The sequence below is a fragment of the Oreochromis aureus genome, linkage group 7, assembly GCF_013358895.1.
Source record: "Oreochromis aureus strain Israel breed Guangdong linkage group 7, ZZ_aureus, whole genome shotgun sequence".
In the NCBI taxonomy this organism is placed as follows: Eukaryota; Metazoa; Chordata; class Actinopteri; order Cichliformes; family Cichlidae; genus Oreochromis; species Oreochromis aureus.
In genome coordinates this window covers 8,615,680-8,634,672 of record NC_052948.1, presented here as the reverse complement: position 1 = coordinate 8,634,672, position 18,993 = coordinate 8,615,680, and the positions used below count along the sequence as shown (strand labels likewise).

The 18,993-nt window shown below is 41.9% G+C and overlaps 1 protein-coding gene across 1 annotated transcript; it reads left to right on the top strand.

The window, feature by feature from the left end:
* The first annotated feature begins 833 nt into the window (after positions 1-833).
* On the top strand, positions 834-18,973 carry LOC116318340 (DENN domain-containing protein 5B-like). Its single transcript, XM_031737327.2, has 22 exons — positions 834-997; positions 1,288-1,602; positions 5,051-5,160; positions 5,874-6,588; positions 7,745-7,932; positions 9,225-9,731; positions 9,843-10,074; positions 11,971-12,121; positions 12,267-12,357; positions 12,452-12,571; positions 12,659-12,811; positions 12,944-13,022; positions 13,116-13,191; positions 13,306-13,434; positions 13,531-13,652; positions 13,951-14,096; positions 14,189-14,307; positions 14,776-14,963; positions 15,122-15,204; positions 15,646-15,772; positions 15,946-16,120; positions 17,508-18,973. Exons 2-22 carry the CDS (start codon positions 1,497-1,499, stop codon positions 17,689-17,691), a joined length of 3,801 nt encoding a protein of 1,266 aa, XP_031593187.1. The 5' UTR covers positions 834-997; positions 1,288-1,496; the 3' UTR covers positions 17,692-18,973.
* The last annotated feature ends 20 nt before the right edge of the window (positions 18,974-18,993 follow it).

Sequence of the window (18,993 nt, the reverse complement as noted above, 5' to 3'; positions counted from 1 at the left end):
ATGTTTATTACAGGTGCAGTTATAACTACTTTAAAATGATTGAGTTAAATATATATGTATCATAACTCATATGCTGAGTATATTGTTACAGTAAAATAGTAGCTGAGCAAAGGCCTGAATGTATTCAGCTTCTTGTGGTATTTGAGTTTGCTTAGTTACAGGTGACGGAAGGATGTCCAGTCCATGGTGACCTCAAAGGCCTTAGGTCATCACCATATTCGGAAGAGTATGCCACAAGGAGGAACCTCTATGTTGCATTTAATTCTTAAAATACATGAATGTTCTGTACATGCAAATTATGTGCTTGTAAACGCAAGAAGGGGCGTTACAATACCCTGATGTTATAAAAGCAATCTAGAGTGTATTTTGGGTAGAGATGTACAACTGTTCTGCAGTTTGCACCTCTCCACGCTGCGTGTATTCATTAAAATCAATTGTTTGATTGACCTCTTCTGGACCATCATTGTTTTACTCTCGTCCTCAATTTCGAACCCGTAACACAACCAAAACAGATCTGTGTGAAAAAGGATTTTTATATTTCTTTTCATAAAATCACATTTTTAGGACATGATAAACAAAAATGCATCAAGTTGATTAATCTTAAAATTAAGCTGAGGTCACTTATTCTTGCGCTGTGACATTAAATTCATGTTACTTATTCCTACACTAACTGCAGCTTTTAAATCAAACTATTTATTTATTTATTAGTTAGTATCTTGACTTAGTATAGCAGGGATCAAGCACCAGAACCATTTGATCCTACAGTTCCCACAAAACTTCCCATCATGCATTAGTCATTAGTCATCCTCTGACTGGTAAAATAAGCTCGTGACTTCCAAACTCCATTCCTAAAGTTGGCAACACGAACTTCCCATAAAACTTCCAATGAAACGCTGAGGTCTAAAATGTTTTCTCAGATTTTAGGAGGCTCCTGCAAATCCACAGCCAACTGTAGGGCGCACGACCGTTTTCACAGTATTACGGTAATTAGTAAACGGTAAGTGGAGTTTTATCCAAAATGTCGAAAACGTTTTAATTTTTTTCTTCAGAGTTTTCTTTAAAATCCCGCCCGTGATCTGCATTTGTGTAATAAATAATTGTAATCGTCTCTGCAGACAAAAATAATCATAAATGAGAACCCTGATGATCTATAACACTGATTGTTTTGCGCTACAGATGAATTTCGTAAACATCTATGTGAAAATGACGCAGACTTTAGCGGGGGACGCTGATGCTTTTAAGCCTTTGTCTCCCTCCCTCCCTGCCTGCCTGCCTGTCTCCACACAGCCTCCTCCCCCTCTGAACAAACTGGATGACCATCGCCGGATCACCCTGACTCCATCAGAGTCACAGCGCGGTTCAGTGGGTGCGGATCGGGACGCGCAGCGGGGAGCCTCGAGCATTTCGGATTAAAAACCAGCGCCAGCTATGAACACCTACAGCATTAAGCAGAAGTAAACGGAGCTGTGTCACACCGTCAACACAACGCGTCGAGGATGAACACCGCCGCCGCCACAGGATCGGCTTCTTGCCGTTTCGCCCACTATTTTGTTGTGTGTGGAGTGGACACGGAGACGGGCCTGGAGCCGGACGACGGAGCAGGTAGATGATATTTAAGGACAAAAAGACACACTCGCCAATACACAAATACACAGCATGTTATGTTGGATGACAGCATTAGTCGGGTTATACATTTAGTAATTCATATAGGCCTATTTGTGTTGCCCAATTGTGTCTCTGTGTGAGTGTGTGTTTGTGTGGGGAGGGGTGACAGCCATTTAAATATGATTTTTCTTCTCCCTGTCAGTGCTCTTAATAATATGTGTGAGCAGCCTGTGCAGAATATCCTAGAATATATGAAAAATATGATAAATATAAAGTTATATTTTGGCAGGATTTGTACATGTCTCTAAGCATGTAGTATTAGTTGGACGGGAAAGCAAAGACAAATGATGTGCATTGTATCATTTCCTAATAAATCTTAAGCCATTCGAAGGAATATTACTGATATATTGTCTTTTGTATCCCAGGTGCAGCCTATTTATATTATACCCCTGTTTAGGACACATCACTTGGGGGCTGTGTTCATTGTGTTTTCATCATGTTTTCAGACAAGTATTGTGTCAAATTAGATTTTATTTTATGGTTTCTGCAAGTCATCTACTGCTACACCTGCCTCAGGATCACAGGAGAGAAAGGGCAGAATCGAGGGAGAACAGCAGCGTCCTAATTCTTCTCATTAAAGCTGGAACACAGCTGGAACATCCAGGCAGGGCTGTTTGCTCCCAGAATACACTGCTCTGTGAATCAAAAAGCACTGATTAATCCACGTGATTTGGGGTGGTCTCAAACAGAAAGTGACCCATCATTCTTATTTTCCTCTTTTAACCAAGAAGGTGAAAGGGATGTGATGTCATATTTTGGGCTGCAGTGAAGCCGCCTTATCTCAGGTGCTTGTGGGGGTTTATTTGTGGTTGACAGGACTCTAAGAAATAGAGAAATATCAGGTGGCGTCACCTCCTTTTGCAGCCAGTTGTTGACACTGAGCTGAGAACAACTCTGCCCAGGAGGCTCGTGTGACGTGCGCTGCGGTGTTTGTGAGAAAACGGTCACATCACAGGTGTGCTGAATACCTTGAGCGTCACTTCCAGATCTGGAGCAGCAGTCACACCCTGTATTCTCCTCATCTCTGGAGCAGCTCTTGTGAAACAGCTCCTCATGGGGGGGCTTTTAGCAGACATGCATGTTATGGGGTTTTTTTGCTCTTTGTTTTGTTTTGTTTTAAAGCTCTAATAAACCACTGGGTTAGAAAGCTGCCTCCCTGGCTACTGTGTTTGAGCTACACCATTGTACTTATGTAACAGCAGGTCATCGCAGACCCATCGCTCCAGGGGGGCTCTGCTCCTTTAAAAGGATTTCTCTCCCTGTGTGAGGGGTTTTCTCCTTTACTCACAAGTATTCCACAAGTTATAGTCCACTATGTGCTCTAAATGTGTCCTATATACAGTTCCTCTTTCTGTGAGAGTGTGTAATTGGTGAATGCCCACCGAGAGACAATCTGCCCTTGTTAGCCTCTCAATACATGCCACTGTGTTTCTGCAGCCTAATCAGATTTCACATGACGTTGCCTGTTGGAATGCTGAATGGCCGACGCTTCAGCGCCCGCGCAGGCACGATGATGGTCACATCGGGGAGAGATATGACATCAGTGGAGTAGTCCCTGATCGCACAGAGCGAGCTTTATTGTGCAGGAAGATGTAAAGCCTTTATCTCATTATATAATTAGACATGCTGCCTGATTTATTTGTTTTTTCAACATATTTTTAGGCACTCGGTGCTTACTTTGTTCCTGAGCTTCAAGTCTAAGATAAAAACCAAAATTTCTTTTCTTTTTTTGGTCGTGCGAGTCACCTTCAGTGGTCAGGTGCATCAGTGGTGGAGTGATTTAAAGTGTCATCAGTCAGTACCAGCTGACACGCCTGTCATTTTAATATCTTTCTACTTTTTATGCATGCTCATGTAATGGTGTGATGAATGGGACAGCAAAGGTAATTTAGTTGGTGAAGGTGATGGATGTCTGTCTTTATTGGCTGCTCACTGGTGGCTGATGGAGTTGGCCTGTTTTAGGGATAGTGGAATGAATATGAAACACTAAAAACAAGACACAGCTGATATTAAAGTGACCATTGTAATGAATTTGGGTACTTGGATGAGACGTTCGTCACTATTTTTGTGACAAATCGGTGTGAAAATGACAGTTATTCTCACGCCTACAGATGATGTAAAGCATCCAGCACATTTCTTGGATCTAGTGAGTCTGTTAATGTGCTAATTACAGGCCTTTAAGCTTTCATTCAAACACTAAAACAAACCTCCTTCCACTCCACTCCACTCCACTCCACCTCCACTTGTTCTGTTACCCCGTGAAACACACACAGGCTGCATTTACGTCTGTGAAGCTGTTTGGTGGGAACCCGTGTCAGGAGGAGAGCCGGGGGGTGGCGGTTTAATTAGGTCAGCTGATAAAACCCAGGCTGACGTAACCAATGACGAGCACAAAAGCTTTGTCTTGATGGTGATCATCGAGGCCACGGTGGAAATAGAAACCATGGCAACTCCTTCAGCGATGCTCAGTTGTGCCTCTCAGCGCCGGCACTAATTTGTATTCTTAGTAAAAAAACACTGCCATTCCCGCCCCGCGTCACTCTCATCCATTAGCTGTCTCCCACCTACCAGTCTGAGTCAGTTTGACTTGAAGTGGCTCGCTCCTCGCTCTGCCTGCAGCGCAGTTTCTCGAGGTGGCGTGCGTCATTTTGTGGGCAGGTGATGTGGATGTTCCTGAAGGGTCAAATGAGTGCTGCAGAGCAGGTTTGGCATTTACAGCTGATTTTGTTCTTGTGCAGCGATTCCAGTGAATGTCTCTGAGAGTTGATGGTGTACTAGTAAAGCAGGGAACACAAAGAAGAGTACTGTTCAAGGGCATCCCCCTTAGAAAGAGGATAAATAATGAAAGTACCTCGGTGATTACCCTCTGTGAATCATACACCCGTTTTTTGTTTTTTGCTGCAGCTTCATCTACTCGCACAGACAGCATTTTGTATGTAACCCGAGCTAGAAGCTGACACATGGTATCGAGATTTAAAAAGGAGATACTTTAACCACACGAGGCAATGCATGTGTTCACTGCAGCAATTTATGTGGGATATAGTTCTCTTGCATGAACTTCGAATTCAGCACCTCTTATCAGTTTAAAGAGTTCCCTCCTGCAGTGTCAGGGATGAGGAGTGTTGCACTGCTTTTCTTTATGCTAATGAGTTGAGTTACATAACTCTTGGAGGGGCTTTTCCCACTTTGCTGCAGCACATGAACTTCTTTTTAGTATCTGTCAAGGTTCTCTTGGCCGTTTTTCATTAATCAAAGCTGCTGTCATATTCTGATGCCCTCTGGTCTGTCCTTTCTGTCTCATTATGAATTCTGGTTCAGCACCGATCAAGGTCACCCTGCATTAATAGAATAACCTCTTTACTCAATTTGTCTGTCTGTCTTTCAGGTGAGGGCTTTGAGCACAGCCCTGTTCGACGGTCCTTCAAATCGAAGGTTTTGGCTCATTACCCTGAAAACACAGACAGGAACCCCTTCAATAAAGATGCTGTCAACATGGTGAGATGTTGGATTGCACAGTGTTGGTCATTTTCTGTTACATCCGCAGCTGAAGGACAAGATGTGCCTGTTAGAAGGCCAAATGATTTTGTTGCTCTTCCAGCTATTGATGGAGAATAATGGAAGAGGCAAAGTCAGCTGGAGGAAGTGTAATAGGAGTTACGTGCTGGCTTATTTTCTGCCCCTTTTCATCAGAGTCTTGTTTTCATCTAAACATGCAAAACAGGTCAGGATGATGAGAGCAGCATCAGCCTCACAGTTACATGAGCAATCAGATGGAGTGGAATCGGTGTTAGTTTGTTCTAAATAGACCATTTCATATATTATGCAAAAGCACCTTCCTCTGGCTTTGCTTTACTTTTTGGGGTCTTTTTAAGCGTGTCATTTTATGTAGCTAATCAACACTTTTTTTACCCACTTCTCAGGCCAGGGGTCGATTTTTGCTCTGATTACATTTTTAGGACAAAATCAAGCCAATGCTAGCACAAGAATATTTAAAATAATTGCCATTTTTGCTGGTGGCAAACTTCAGTTTTATCAGGTAGAAGTGTCTTCTTTGCAAACATCAGTATCCTCCATGCTGATGTTTGCTGTTGTATATTTTATAATGGATATTTTGGTTTAACCCTCCATTTATATAATTATTGAGGTCTGAGTTGAACATTGTCACTCTGTACTAAAACATCTTTTGTTTTCTCTCCTCTGTCCTCCAGCTCTGCATGCCCAGAGGGCTGTCCTTCCGCACTCAAGCAGACAGACTCGATCCTCAATTTCACTCGTTTACGATTTCTTTCGATGATGGCACGCGTTCCTACGGCTTTGTTCACACGTTCTACGAGGAGGTGACCAGTCCTCAGATTATCACTGCCATGCAGACACTCTGTCAGATGCACCATGTGGAGCACCACTCCTCTTCATTGGCCTCCTCTCCCTCGTCCTCATCTTCCTCTGCCTCCTCACCCTCCACCTCCAGTATGGACTCACTTGCGAGCAGCTCGGATGAGTCAGATGTCGAGTCTCTGGCTGGGGTGTCTGGCTGCCTCGGCTGTGTAGGCTCCTTCGATTCAACGCGAGACACCCTGTATGTGTCCAAAGCCCTCTGCCTCGTCACGCCGCTCCCTTTTCTTCAAGCTTCACGACAGTTTCTGGTTCAGCTCCACCAGGCTGTGACGTCACAGACAGCCCCACCACTCCCTCTAGAAAGCTACATCCATAACATCTTGTATGAGGTGCCGTTGCCTCCACCTGGAAGGTCGCTGAGGTTCCACGGGGTGCAAGGGCCCATCCTTTGCCAGCGGCCCGGGCCAGGTGAACTTCCTTTGGGGGAGTATCCTCTTGGGGATGCGTTCTCCCTCCTGGGTGTGGACAACATGGTGAAACTACTTACCTGTGCACTTCTGGAGACACAAGTCCTGCTTTACTCTTCAGGTAAGCACTGAAATTACAGATTTTATTTATGCAAGATATTTTGGCATGTAACAGGAAAAGCAAAGCTGTAATTAAGAAAATAAATGACAGCTGAGTTCCACGTAGCTGCTTCAGTTTCAAGCTCCTGGTGATGTGCTTGCTTGCTTTATGTCCATGTGTTGACTTGTTGGGACGAATCAACGAAGCCCTTGTTCATAAAATGTGTTGTTTCATACTATGACCACCATAATCATCATTAAGGAGTCGTGATTTGGAGGCTCAGCCACCATGTTAGGTTTTTCTTAGTGGCCAAATTTGGACAAGAGGGTTAGGGTTAGATAGGGAGTGCTACGTTATCAGTTAATGCCAATTAATTTGGTTAGATAGCTGCATCCATAGACTGTATGGGGACAGATACCTGCCATGGTAAGTAACAGACAAGGTAAATAATATAATGTGTAACTTCAAGCTTAAGTAGTTTTTAAAGGGATGATTTCAATAAAAACTGCAACATAAATTGGCTATAGATACTAAAGTTTGTAAAAATGCTTTTATTGCTGTAAAGTTGGCATTTTATCCCTGCAGACACCTGTGTTAGACTACAGACTGTACATAAAAGATGGACATCGTCACTGTGATGTTACCCACTGGTTTCTAAACTCTGTATTTTGATTTTTGAAGCATCTGTGTTAGTGCTTTGGCCACAATCATGTTAGTGTTTAGGAATTGGAAGTGACCATATTTGGGCAAGAGGGTGGAGAGTTAACATGTCAGTCAGAGATCATATCAAGTCTCTTTGTTGACGTTATTAAAATATTGATTTAACTTTTGAAGCGCACACATGTTTGATATAATGACACCTTTGAACTCTAATAATAATGACTGCACTTACAGAAAAGCAGCTGTTCTTTGTATTTAACACAATAATATGACATGCAAATGGTTTGTCCTAAAACAAAAAGTAGTGGGATAGCCCACCCTAAGTGGGCATAGTTCTAGGATCGAGGGGGTGCTGGGATTGACAGATGGGTTTTTGTGGGTAAATGCTGGAAGCTCTGACAGTGCAGCTTAGTGATATGGTGATGAGACCTCCGTAGTCATTAAGTGTGCTGTGTAACAGGAATATGAATGAGCTCAGAGACGGCTTAACGCTTTGTTCTGATGTCTCTGTATACAGACTACCAGCGTTTGATGACCGTGGCAGAGGGCATCAACACACTGCTGTTCCCATTTCAGTGGCAACACATCTACCTGCCCATCATTTCTGCACCACTACATCACCTTCTCGATGCTCCTGTGCCATTCCTGATGGGTATCCAGCGCAGAGATGGAGCTCAGCGATCCTCTCTCAATCTGCCACATGAGGTACATCACGCAGAGGGAAGATTATGTGTAAATGTCTTTGCCGTTTCCTGTGTGAACGTACCAGTCAAAACTGCAGGATGCAGACATTTTAATAGACGTTAAAATAAAAGGATCTAAAAATATACCGTAAAACTGAGACGGTCTTGCAGCCATTTGCTTATCCGCTCCATGGTGCATGGAGCGCACCCTTTGCCTCCAGCATGTCGAACTGGGACGATGCATTTCCTCTGAGCTGCCTCCCCCTTTCAAATCCAATCCTGCATCCCAGATCACTTTATGCTGCATGAATATCTTTCCTCTGAAGCCTCTTTGAAGTCTCTCTGCCCCAGAAAAGAAGCAGCGGCAAGACAGCTCTGAGGGGATGAAAGCAAAAGTGCAGAGCTCCAAAAATGCAGAATAATGGGGCTGGATGAATTATTAAACAGAATTAGAGCTCACCACTTATTTCCCCCAAGTCCCTGCAATTTGAAGAAAATGAGAACATCTTAATCATACATGTTTGAGTGTTTGCAGTTAATTAGCGGTCCTTCATTTTGATATGCATTAAAAAATCCAGTGTGTCCACTGATCCGGAGAATAATCAGGAAACAGAGCATAACTTAATTCTGGTGAAATAAATGTTTGTGTAGTCTCTGAATCTGAAACAAACCTTCCCCACTATTCTTTCCCCTTTCTCCTCTTTGGCTTGTTTGGATTAAAGATGTGATAAAAAACAAAACCAAACACTTGGAAGTGATGACACTAGGAGGAAGGATGAAGCTGAACAGAGTCGACTTTAACAGTCCATTCTGCAGTTCATCTCCCCCGAGGCTAAAAACTCACTGCCGGAGGTCACTGCTGAAGGTCGTGTGGCTGCTGACTGTCGAGCACTGCTGAGCTCCGCTGCTGCTTACAGAGGCAGTTTTAAAAAAAATAATCTTTCTATGATTCGTTGCTTGGCAACTTTATGGGCACATTTGTTTTTTATTTTTTTGCAAAGGTTTCACATTGCTATCGCCGACTGATATTGCACTTTCCACATTGTCTCCTGTTGCAGCGATAACAGATAATCTTTCACATGCCAGTATCTTGTGAGCGCTTATCAAAGTGAAATGCTAAGAATCTATTAATGACGTGTAAATCTCCATCTCAGAGCTTAATTAGAGGGTAAAGCTCAGCTCACTCTGTCTGGATGAGATAACTGTCTGTACATTGTGACAGGATAAACCTATTATGATTATCTGATTGACGGGGAAACTGAAAATTGTTTGTCGTGTTTGTAACTGTCTGGTTTGTCTCATATTCTAACACAGGCTAACCTGTGCTTTGTGGACATTGACAACCACTGCGTCGAAGCTCCTGAAGACCTTCCCCAGTTTCCGGATCAGACTGAACTCATTCAGGAACTGAGTGAGGTGTTGTTGCAATTTGGGCTGCCTCCACAGGGCGGTGTGATCGCTAAGCCCACGACCACCTCTTCCTCCTCCCCTCGGCTTAGCAGCCTGGTGCTGGAGGATTTGATGGAGGACAGAAGGAACGGGAACCTCGGAGGCGAGGAGTTGGCGGTGCTGGAGAGGCTGCAGGCTCTGGCGAGGAGGTGTGGAGGAGGAAAGATGTCAGATGGAGGGAAGACACTGGGACACGTGTTTGAGGAGGAGGAGGAAGAACTGAAGGCTGCAAAGCTGAATATTCAGCTGAGGGAGGTGTTTGCAGGACATTTTGCTGCAATGTTTGGCAGATATGATGACTTCGTCATCCACAGCGCTCTGGATTTGGACTCTTGGTTGAGCAACCGAGAGGGGATGTTCAACTTTGATAAGGTACTTTAGTGGATGACTAACTGATTGATTAAAAAAAAATACATTTATGTGAAATAAGTCATATTATTGTTATATCTTCATTCAGCAAACCCCTGCTTTTCAATGTTTTAGGGTTCCTTTCTCTCCGTTCAGCCAACAAGCCACTTGCACTTCTTGTCCCGGTTCTTGGAGACATCCATGTTTTCTTCTTTTGTGGATGGGAAGGTTATATCTCGCTGGGCAGATAGGGAGCCGCTACAGCAGCTGTTCGACAGCCGTTTAGAGCGAGAACGACTGTATGACACGGGGAGCGAGGATTCCTGTGGCTGTCTTTATAGGAAATGCACTACCCTCTTTGAATCAGGTACTGTGAAGATGCCCAGGATCACAAAGGGATGGGGGGGAAGTGAAAAGTGCCATGAAACATTTTACATGTTCTTTTAAGTCAGTCTACACAGTAAATACTGTACTGTCCCACAAGGAGCACACACAAACACCAGTTTAGATGTTAGTGTCCTAACGAGAGCTGACTGTATTTTCATAGATATTCATGCAAATTAGACAGTAAAGTTTATATGCTGAGATAAGTTATTAGCTCCTGTAAGTTTAGTGGAGCTCTGACAAGCACCGATATATAAAGGAGCCTCATCGTCATTTTAATAATTACATATAGTAATTTAAAAAGGCTGGACATGCTAATGAAACCCTGTGATAAGCCAATGGTGGTAATCATCATCATCATCATCGTTGTTGTTGTTGTTGTTGTCATTATTATTATTATTATTATTATTATTATTATTATTATTATTATTATCATTATTATTATTATTTTTATTATTAATAATAATAATAATAATAATAATAATAATAAATCTTTCATTTAAATGGGTACTGTCATTGCAAAGAGGGACTTGCGTATTAAAAAATTAAAATTAAATTAGAAAAAAACACTACAGTTTAAGGACACACACACATAAAGCATAAATATACAGTATATTTTCTGACAATAAACACAGAAGCTTTTTTTTTTTTTTAGATATTTAATGAAAATGATACTCGTAAACTCATGGAATGGTGAAAATGTTTGCGAAAAAAATTTAAAGTCGTTCCAGGTTTGGTCTTAAAAGTGAGTATTTATAACACTCAGCAGTTTCAGTTTTATAAACATCAAGGGTTTAGATGTTGAAAGTAGGCTGGATACTTTCAGGTGACTGAGTGAGTTGCATACACTGTGTTTTACTAGACTTCAAAACAAGCACAAATTGTAACAAATTGTATAGTTTATGCATTGCATGTGGAAGTGAGGAGGACCAGGAGTGGACCCCTGTGGAACACCTATGATAATAGAAGGGGAGCACTGTCTGAGTTTTATCTGAAACCCTTTATTAGACTCTTCCATACTAGCTGAATGCAGTTATTTAAGTAGAATGGCATGATCAGATGCTTTAGATGGGTCTGTAAAATATGTAAAATATCCATGACTTTAGTTGTATTTTAGGTAAATGCCTGAGGTTGTTTCACCAATGTTTTTCCAGTATATAAGTAGGATATAGCAAAAATATTAAAGGAAATCTGAGCAAAATTATGCAATGAAGGTGGATGCCAGATTTCGCAGAGGGAATCTGCAAATCTGACACCATCTGCCCGTCTGTTTGGGTTTATATGGTGATTATGCTGCTCGGCCTTTCTCTCCCTTTTGTGATAAGCACCGAGGATTTTGCATAAACTGTGCTTAAGGGGATTCTTGCACCAGGTTATGCAGCCATATAAACTGTGATTCATTAAACATTTCTGAAATGAAATAAAAACCAAATAACCTGGTGGATAATTGGAACACAAAAAGCAATGGGATCGAATGAGATGTAAGGGGAAAAAGATGGGTTGAATTAGAAAATTAGAGAAGAATTAGGCACATGCTGGTCTGTGAGCATTATATAAGCAGAGGACAGCGGGGCTCTGTGTCCTGTGAAAACTGCTGCAAAGCTGCGGCTTTGAAGTGGTGCCAGCCTCTCATCTCTGTGGCTGGTCTGTGGCATTGTTCACAATTCACAAAGTCCACACGTTAGACTCCAGAATAACGTAACATTGTTACTTTCTTTTATACTGTATTAAGGTGTTACGCACAAGCCATTCATAGAAATAACTAAATGAATTGAAATGTGATATCCCTTTTAAAAATAACTAAATAAATTAATTAATACAAATGAAAACAAACAAAAATAAATAAATAAATGTTTTTTGTTTACTTTTGTCTCTGCAGGTCAGGCCATCGAGCGCAGGCTGCTGAAGGCCGACCACACAGCCATACACCCCCACCTGCTGGACATGAGGATTGGCCAGGGTCGTCATCACCCGGGCTACTTCCCTAAGCTGCAGGCGGATGTTCTTGCCCAGGCACAGAACACCAACAAGTGAGATCTGTTTCCTGCTGTTATTAAGATTAAATTAAAATCTGTTTCTAGTGAGTAATGAAAATAATTAACACTTTATTTCCAGGCGTGCCTGGTTTACTCTGACGTGTGTAAATCTATGGATTTTATTTTGCTGTGTCATCAGGTGGTCCAGTCGTGTCACAGCCTCTCGTAGGTCTGAACCCAAGAGATCCACAGTTTCTGATCAGTCAGGAGTGGACAACGAGCAGAGACAGGTACCTACAGTGTTTGTGTCAAAAAACACATACACAGATTAGCACGCAGGCTTCAAGGGGTGTGTGTCTAATATGTTACCTGTTTATTCAACAGAAATACACCTTTGCGAGGAAGAATCTCCGCCAGTCTAAACTACTTGACCTGACGCCTCAAGCTATCACTCAGACGCACCGGGAGTTTGTTGATGGGCTGCTCAGCGAGTGCCGTCTGAAGGTAAGCGCTCTCGTTAGGTGCTTAAAATAGGAATGTTCCTAATTATTTTACTCAAGGTTAACTCAAAAATCTTCTTCTTCTTTTTAGACCAAACGGATGCTGAAGGAAAGGATGGGGAAGGAGAGTGTGGAACTGGGTCAGGGAGAGGCCAGCATCACAGGCCTGCAGGAAAACACACTCATCCATGGCCTGTGTGACCTGCTGGAGAGAACATGGGGCCACGGTCTGCAGGTGAAACAGGTCAGCTCACATGACATGCAAAGACCACATTGTATGTCTCCATATGAAGAGACAGGCTAGAAAAATGTCTGGAACTGGAACGGCAGATGACTGCATGCATGCTGGAAATTAACTACTGCTTATTGTGAACAGGGGAAGTCTGCTCTTTGGTCCCATTTGCTTCACTACCAAGCTGCCCAGGGTAAGACAGAGGCACCAGCTGAGTCTCCAGGTCAGAGCACAGCCCCCCGACTGTACTGAGCTACTTTTGGAAATAACTGAAATAAGAATGAACTCATAATTGGTGCTTTTTCTGCCTTTTCAGGATCTAATTGTTCAGACCAGAGAACGGTTGATGATGGCGCTTTGCCCCTGAGAGGATTGTTAGTACAGGATATGAGGTAATGAGGCAGTTGATGAAAGGGGCTTTTAGTTTTCTAGATGAGCTCAGAGGATATTATTAGTGTAAAAGTTGAATATTGCAGCTCCTTTTAGCCTGTCTGTCGTTCTTCCAGGTTTATCCAGACCATGAGTGAGGGTCTGTCTGATGTGGGTCAGGCCCGAGCCTGGATCCACCTGGCTCTAGAGAAGAAAATGCTATCCCAACACCTAAAAGAGCTGCTCACAAACCAGGAGCTGCTCCGGTAAGAGTTCACAGTTGATAAATAAACAGAAATATTGCTTTTTATTAATTTAGTTTGTAGTATCACTGATATTGTTCTCTCTTGGGCTCCTGACAGGCAGCTGTACAAACCTCATGCATTCCTGCTCTGCGAGGAAGAAAGGGAGCAGTTTTTGTTCCACCTGCTCTCTCTCAACACCGTGGACTACCTCTGCTTTACACGCGTCTTCACCTCAGTCTGTAAGTCGTGCAAACTTTAACGGCAGAGCAGCAGAATTTACAGGCGGTTTTGTTGCTTTTGAGAAAACCAAAAGGCCCTGAAAGTTTTTCTTTTGTGCTGTTTATTACGACAACCACACTAACGCCCTCCTTATTAACATGGATTAAAAGTGTTCCTGCAAAAAGACCCTCCCTCCAGACATCAAAGAAAAAACATGAAAGTTACTGCAAAAATATATTGCAAGAAAAGTTGGGCAATTCAAGAAGTGGAAAAAAAGAGGGACAAATGCATAAAACGTGATTTTGTGTCTCTCCCTAGGTATTCCATATCGTGTCGTTATAATACCCATGAAGAAGCTGAGCATCGCCATGGCAACAGTTGATCCTTGGGTGTGTGTATCAGGAGAGTTGGGCGATTCTGGAGTTAGACAGATCCCAAAGAATACACAAGAAATTTTTTTCCAGGTTTGTATTCATCCCTCTGTAGTAACATCACAGCCGATGGAGACACAAACACAGAAACCTACTCTTACTGTGATTTGTGCTTTTGATTTCAGTGCAAGAACCTGGGCAGGCTGAGCACTCTGCAGCTGGGACAGGAGAACTCGGGCCTGCTGGCCAAGTGTCTCATTGACTGTGTGATGGTGTACAATGAGATTACAGGACACACCTACAAGTAAGATTCATCCTCTGATATTCTCCGGTCATTGAAAGCTGAGTTTGACCTCGCACAGCATTTGATACTATGTTTATGAACATCAGCTCACAGGTTGATAACGTGTTAAAGATATAATGACGGCTAGATGATCCAGCTGTTCAAAATCTGATATCTGAACTTGTTTAACTCAATGGTGGCTTAGAAAAGCTGATGTAGAAAGTATGTTGCTGCTTTTTGCAGAGCAAAAAGACCCTGCAAATTTGAATTTTCATACCACTTAGATAATGTAACTTCAGCTATCAATAATATTTTTTTTGTTGTTTTGACCTTAATGACTGTCTCAAGTTAAAACACAAAACAGTAGCAGATAATAACAGAAGGCTCTCCCCTCAGCCAAATCCTTAATTTTTAATTTTTTTATGTAGTCTTTATTTATTTTTTAAAATCTTGAATACAATGTAACGCTCCGTCTTTGTTTCTTGGAAGGTTCCCTTGCGGCCGATGGCTTGGTAAAGGCGTGGGGGACGGCAGCTTGGAAAGAGTCCTCATTGGTCAGCTGGTGTCACCTGGTGCGGAGGAGGATGCTGGAAGGATGACAGGGACACCTCCTCCAGAGCTGGCCTCTCCTTCACAGAGTGTGCGGACAGTCCTCGGATCGCTTGGCAGCCGAAGCAGTACGTCCTGACAAAGAACACATTCTTTAGCACAATAGCTGACCTACTTGTTGAACGAGCAGATGATTCTGCTCCTGGATCACCTTTCTGTTCCCCTCTTAGTTTCATTATTCATCCTCGTGTTCCTATTGGTAACTGCTCTTCATTCATCTTCTCAGGGATGCTGTCTGTTGAAGTACAAGAGGACATGAGGGAGGCGGTAAATAACCTTGTGAAGCATTTCCACAAACCTGAACAAGAGGTGTGTGTGTGTATGTGTGTGTGAGACAAGCGCTATATTCGTTTTACTTGCCGGCTCACTAAGCTGAAAGGGTGACAAAATAGTTAATGCAGACAGGAGAATATTTGCAGCAACTGTCAGCCTCCCGCTGTGTTATTTTTATCTATAACATGGTTCATTACCCCGGCCTCTCCAGCGCGGGCCTCATTTGTTCCTCTTGTGTATCAGGCTAGCTTTTCTCATCTCCGTTAAGAGCACAGCAGAGACCTGATGCATCACTTTAGTTTGGCTATAAAAGGCTTCTAATTCATTTTAATAACGACTTTAGTACACAAGCTTTAATGTACATGCATACGTTCTGTTCTGTTTACTTTAACAAATATCAGACTGTTATAAACAGTAACATGAGCTTTTGTTTGGAGTAGGTCTATTAACTCTCTGCTCCCATTTCTATCACCCCAGAGGGGAAACCTGACAGTCTTGCTGTGTGGTGAAGGAGGTCTGGTTCTTTGCTTGGAGAAGTTCCTCCTCCATGGCCTCAAATCCAACAGACTTTTTCAGAGGAATGTGTTCGTTTGGGACTTTGTGGGTAAGTGTAAATCAAAGAGGTGATGTCTATTTCCTGTCTCCATCTAGTGGGGGGTTGATCTGCATCCATGATTGATATGTTTTGTTAACAACCAACTGACCCCAGTCATCTCCTGTCTTGTAAGAATACGACTAAGTTATAACCTAAAAAGGGCCACCAATGCTTTCCCACAGAAAAGGCCGTGGCTTCCATGGAGACCGCTGATCAGATGGGTGATCTGCACGGATCAATACTGACAAAGGGCCCGCCCTGCGACCTGCTGTGCCACTACGTCAGTGCCATCAACGCCTCTCCTAGAAATATTGGAAAAGAGGGCAAATTCCAGCTGTTTGTCTGTCTGGGAATCAGGTGAGGAGATTTTGAAACTACCTTTGAAATCTGAATTGATGTTGTAAGAAAACATTTTGCAAGACAACCTCGTTCCTCAGGTGGCAGATGTTGTTAAAGCAATCACAGGCAGGAAGGTTATTAAGAATAAAAGTGATTATCATCCAACAATAACTAATCAATGTTATTAGCCAGTGCAAGATAAGATGTGGATCTGTGATCTATAGTTAAGCAGAAATCAGGACCTAATTTTACTCATGGATATCTGATTTTTATCATAGTGCAAGAACAAAGTGAGTAAACTTGTTTAAACCAATTACATCTGAAAGCTCTGGTCAGTGAGGTTTTTCGGATTTTCTTTATAATAATCAAAGCAAGTGAAATACACTTTAAAAAATGGAACTGTAATTTTTACAGTTTTTTTTTTTTTTTTATATATATATATATATATATATATATATATATATATATATATATATATATATATATATATATATATATATATACGCCCCTTCCTACAAACATCGTTTGCAGAAACACATTCAGAATTAGACTGATTTAAATGTTTGAATGTGATTCAATCATCTTCTTTTTTTTTTTTGTTTTTTAAAGGAAATGCCTTACTGGACAGTATAATTACTTATTTATTATTATTATTATTAATTTTTTTTTTTATTTTATTTTATTTTGTTTTATAAAATGAGACAGTAGTTGAATTCTGTGGATTAACACAGAGATTTGCATCGTCAGGTCTGGTTGATAGCTGACATACTGTCTTTCTTGGTTCTTTTCTATTTTCTTTTCTTTCATATAAAGCTGAATAATTTAAGCGGTCGTCGTCGTCGTTGTTGTCGTCTTCTTCTTCTCCTTTCTGCTTTTGTCCAGATCATCTGCCTCCATCTCACCCTGTCCCTAGCATCCTCCTCTGTCACACCAACCCTCTGCATGTCCTCCTTCACTACATCCATGAATCTTCTCTGTGGTCTTCCTCTTTTTCTCTTCCTTGGCAGTTCCAAATTCAACATCCTTTCTTCCATATATCCACTGTCCCTCCACTGGACATGTCAAAATCATCTGGCCTCTTAACTTTGTCTCCAAACTGCTTAAACTGAGCTGTCCTTCAGATGTACTCATTTTTAATCTTGTCTGTCCGAGTCACTCCCATTGAAGATCTTAGTATCTTCAGCTCCACCTCCCATTTTTTTCTCGTTTGTGCTACCACCTTCAAACAATGCGTCATTGCAGGTCGCAATGATAACAGTATAGTAGCTCAAGAATATTATTAAAGTTTAAAATCATAGTTGACACCCTGAATACAACTGATCTTGTAGTACTTGAAAGCTTCATCATGTTCTACAAACTTTATTTATGACCCCGTTATTGACCATCGGTGTTCTCGTCTTGGCAGGGACCGGCTTCTCTCTCTGTGGCTCCCCCTGTTGGCAGACTGTCCCCTCACAGCTCGGACCTACGAGGACGGTGCTCTGCTGCGGGACCGTGCTGCTGTACACTCCCTCTCTCGCATGCTGCACACACTAAATGAGTTCGTCATCACTCTGGAGACAGCACTGGTTAAAGGAGTTGACCTCTGACCTCTGAGTTTAGCAGCTACGCTGATGGATTCAGATATTCATCTTCCCAGGAGTGGGGAAGGGAGGTACATTCGGACATTTGGCGAAATGTGACTCTGTCATATCATCACGATCAGCAAAATGGACGAAGCCACTGGCAACTCAAGCACCAAACATATTGCCTTGTTCACTGATGTAAATGTCTTATATACTCTGATTGCTTCAGGAAATAGTCCTGTGCTTGTTTACACTGTGAAGTTCTGTTTCCTCGAGGAGAACTGGAGGGTCATTAATAAACTCACATCTACAGTCAATATTTTCCCTGCTCACGTCATTTATACTGTACCTAACACTAGGATAACCATACCTGTCCTACTGCTGTGTTGTTTGCACTTGAATTTTAAACTAAGCACATGCATGGCCAGAATATGTTTGTTTTTATGTCTTTTGGTGTTGTATTCTCAAACGTCAGTTCTCAGGCCTTATTGTTATTACTATTATTACCATAATTATTTTTGATTTCATTTGATATTTTAGCAAATATAGTCAAAACAAATTATTCTACCCCTCTATAATGTTAAAAAATTTATATATATATATATATAGATATATTATGCTATTGTTATACTGCGTAATGTCTGGCCTGTTTCTCATTGTTTATTTCAGTCTGGGGTCACATGTGACGCAGAGTTGTGCTCACTAAATCCTCAGTTGGTAAAACACTGGAACCAAACTGGTGTCCTAGTTGTGTCAGTTTAAATAGTCCTTGTCATTTTGTCAGAAAGCCCCCTCCCTCCCCTTCACCTCTCTCTGATTGTAAATATTTTGCTTCATCAGATCTTTGATAGGATTGTTTCATCCTTCCATCCCATGTTCCTATTTGTTGTTGGTGTACTGAATTTGTGACATATTTTTCCTCTACAGAGGCATCTTGTTTGTGTCTGCGTAACAACAATGGATTCCACTCCAGACACACTCTCTCATGTGGACAGTAGTCATGCTGTTTTGTTTTAAAGCTCTTCAATTGTCTGCAAAAAAAAGGGAGAGAGCGAGAGGGGAAAAAAATCAGACAATGAATAGAGTACATGTTCTCAAAACCGCTAGGTATTATGTTGATGTTGCATCCAATTAAACAGTTGAGGAATTATGAAAAATGCTGTCTCCTGCACTCTCCCGCAAGCACTATGTAACCCACGATGACCAAGCCTCTGTTCTCCTTTAAATACAGATTAGAGAAAGCAATAAATAATGAACTGTTATTTATGAAGTGTGTGGTCAAGATTAAAGTTAAAATTGAAATAAGTGCCATTTGTTGGTGTTTTT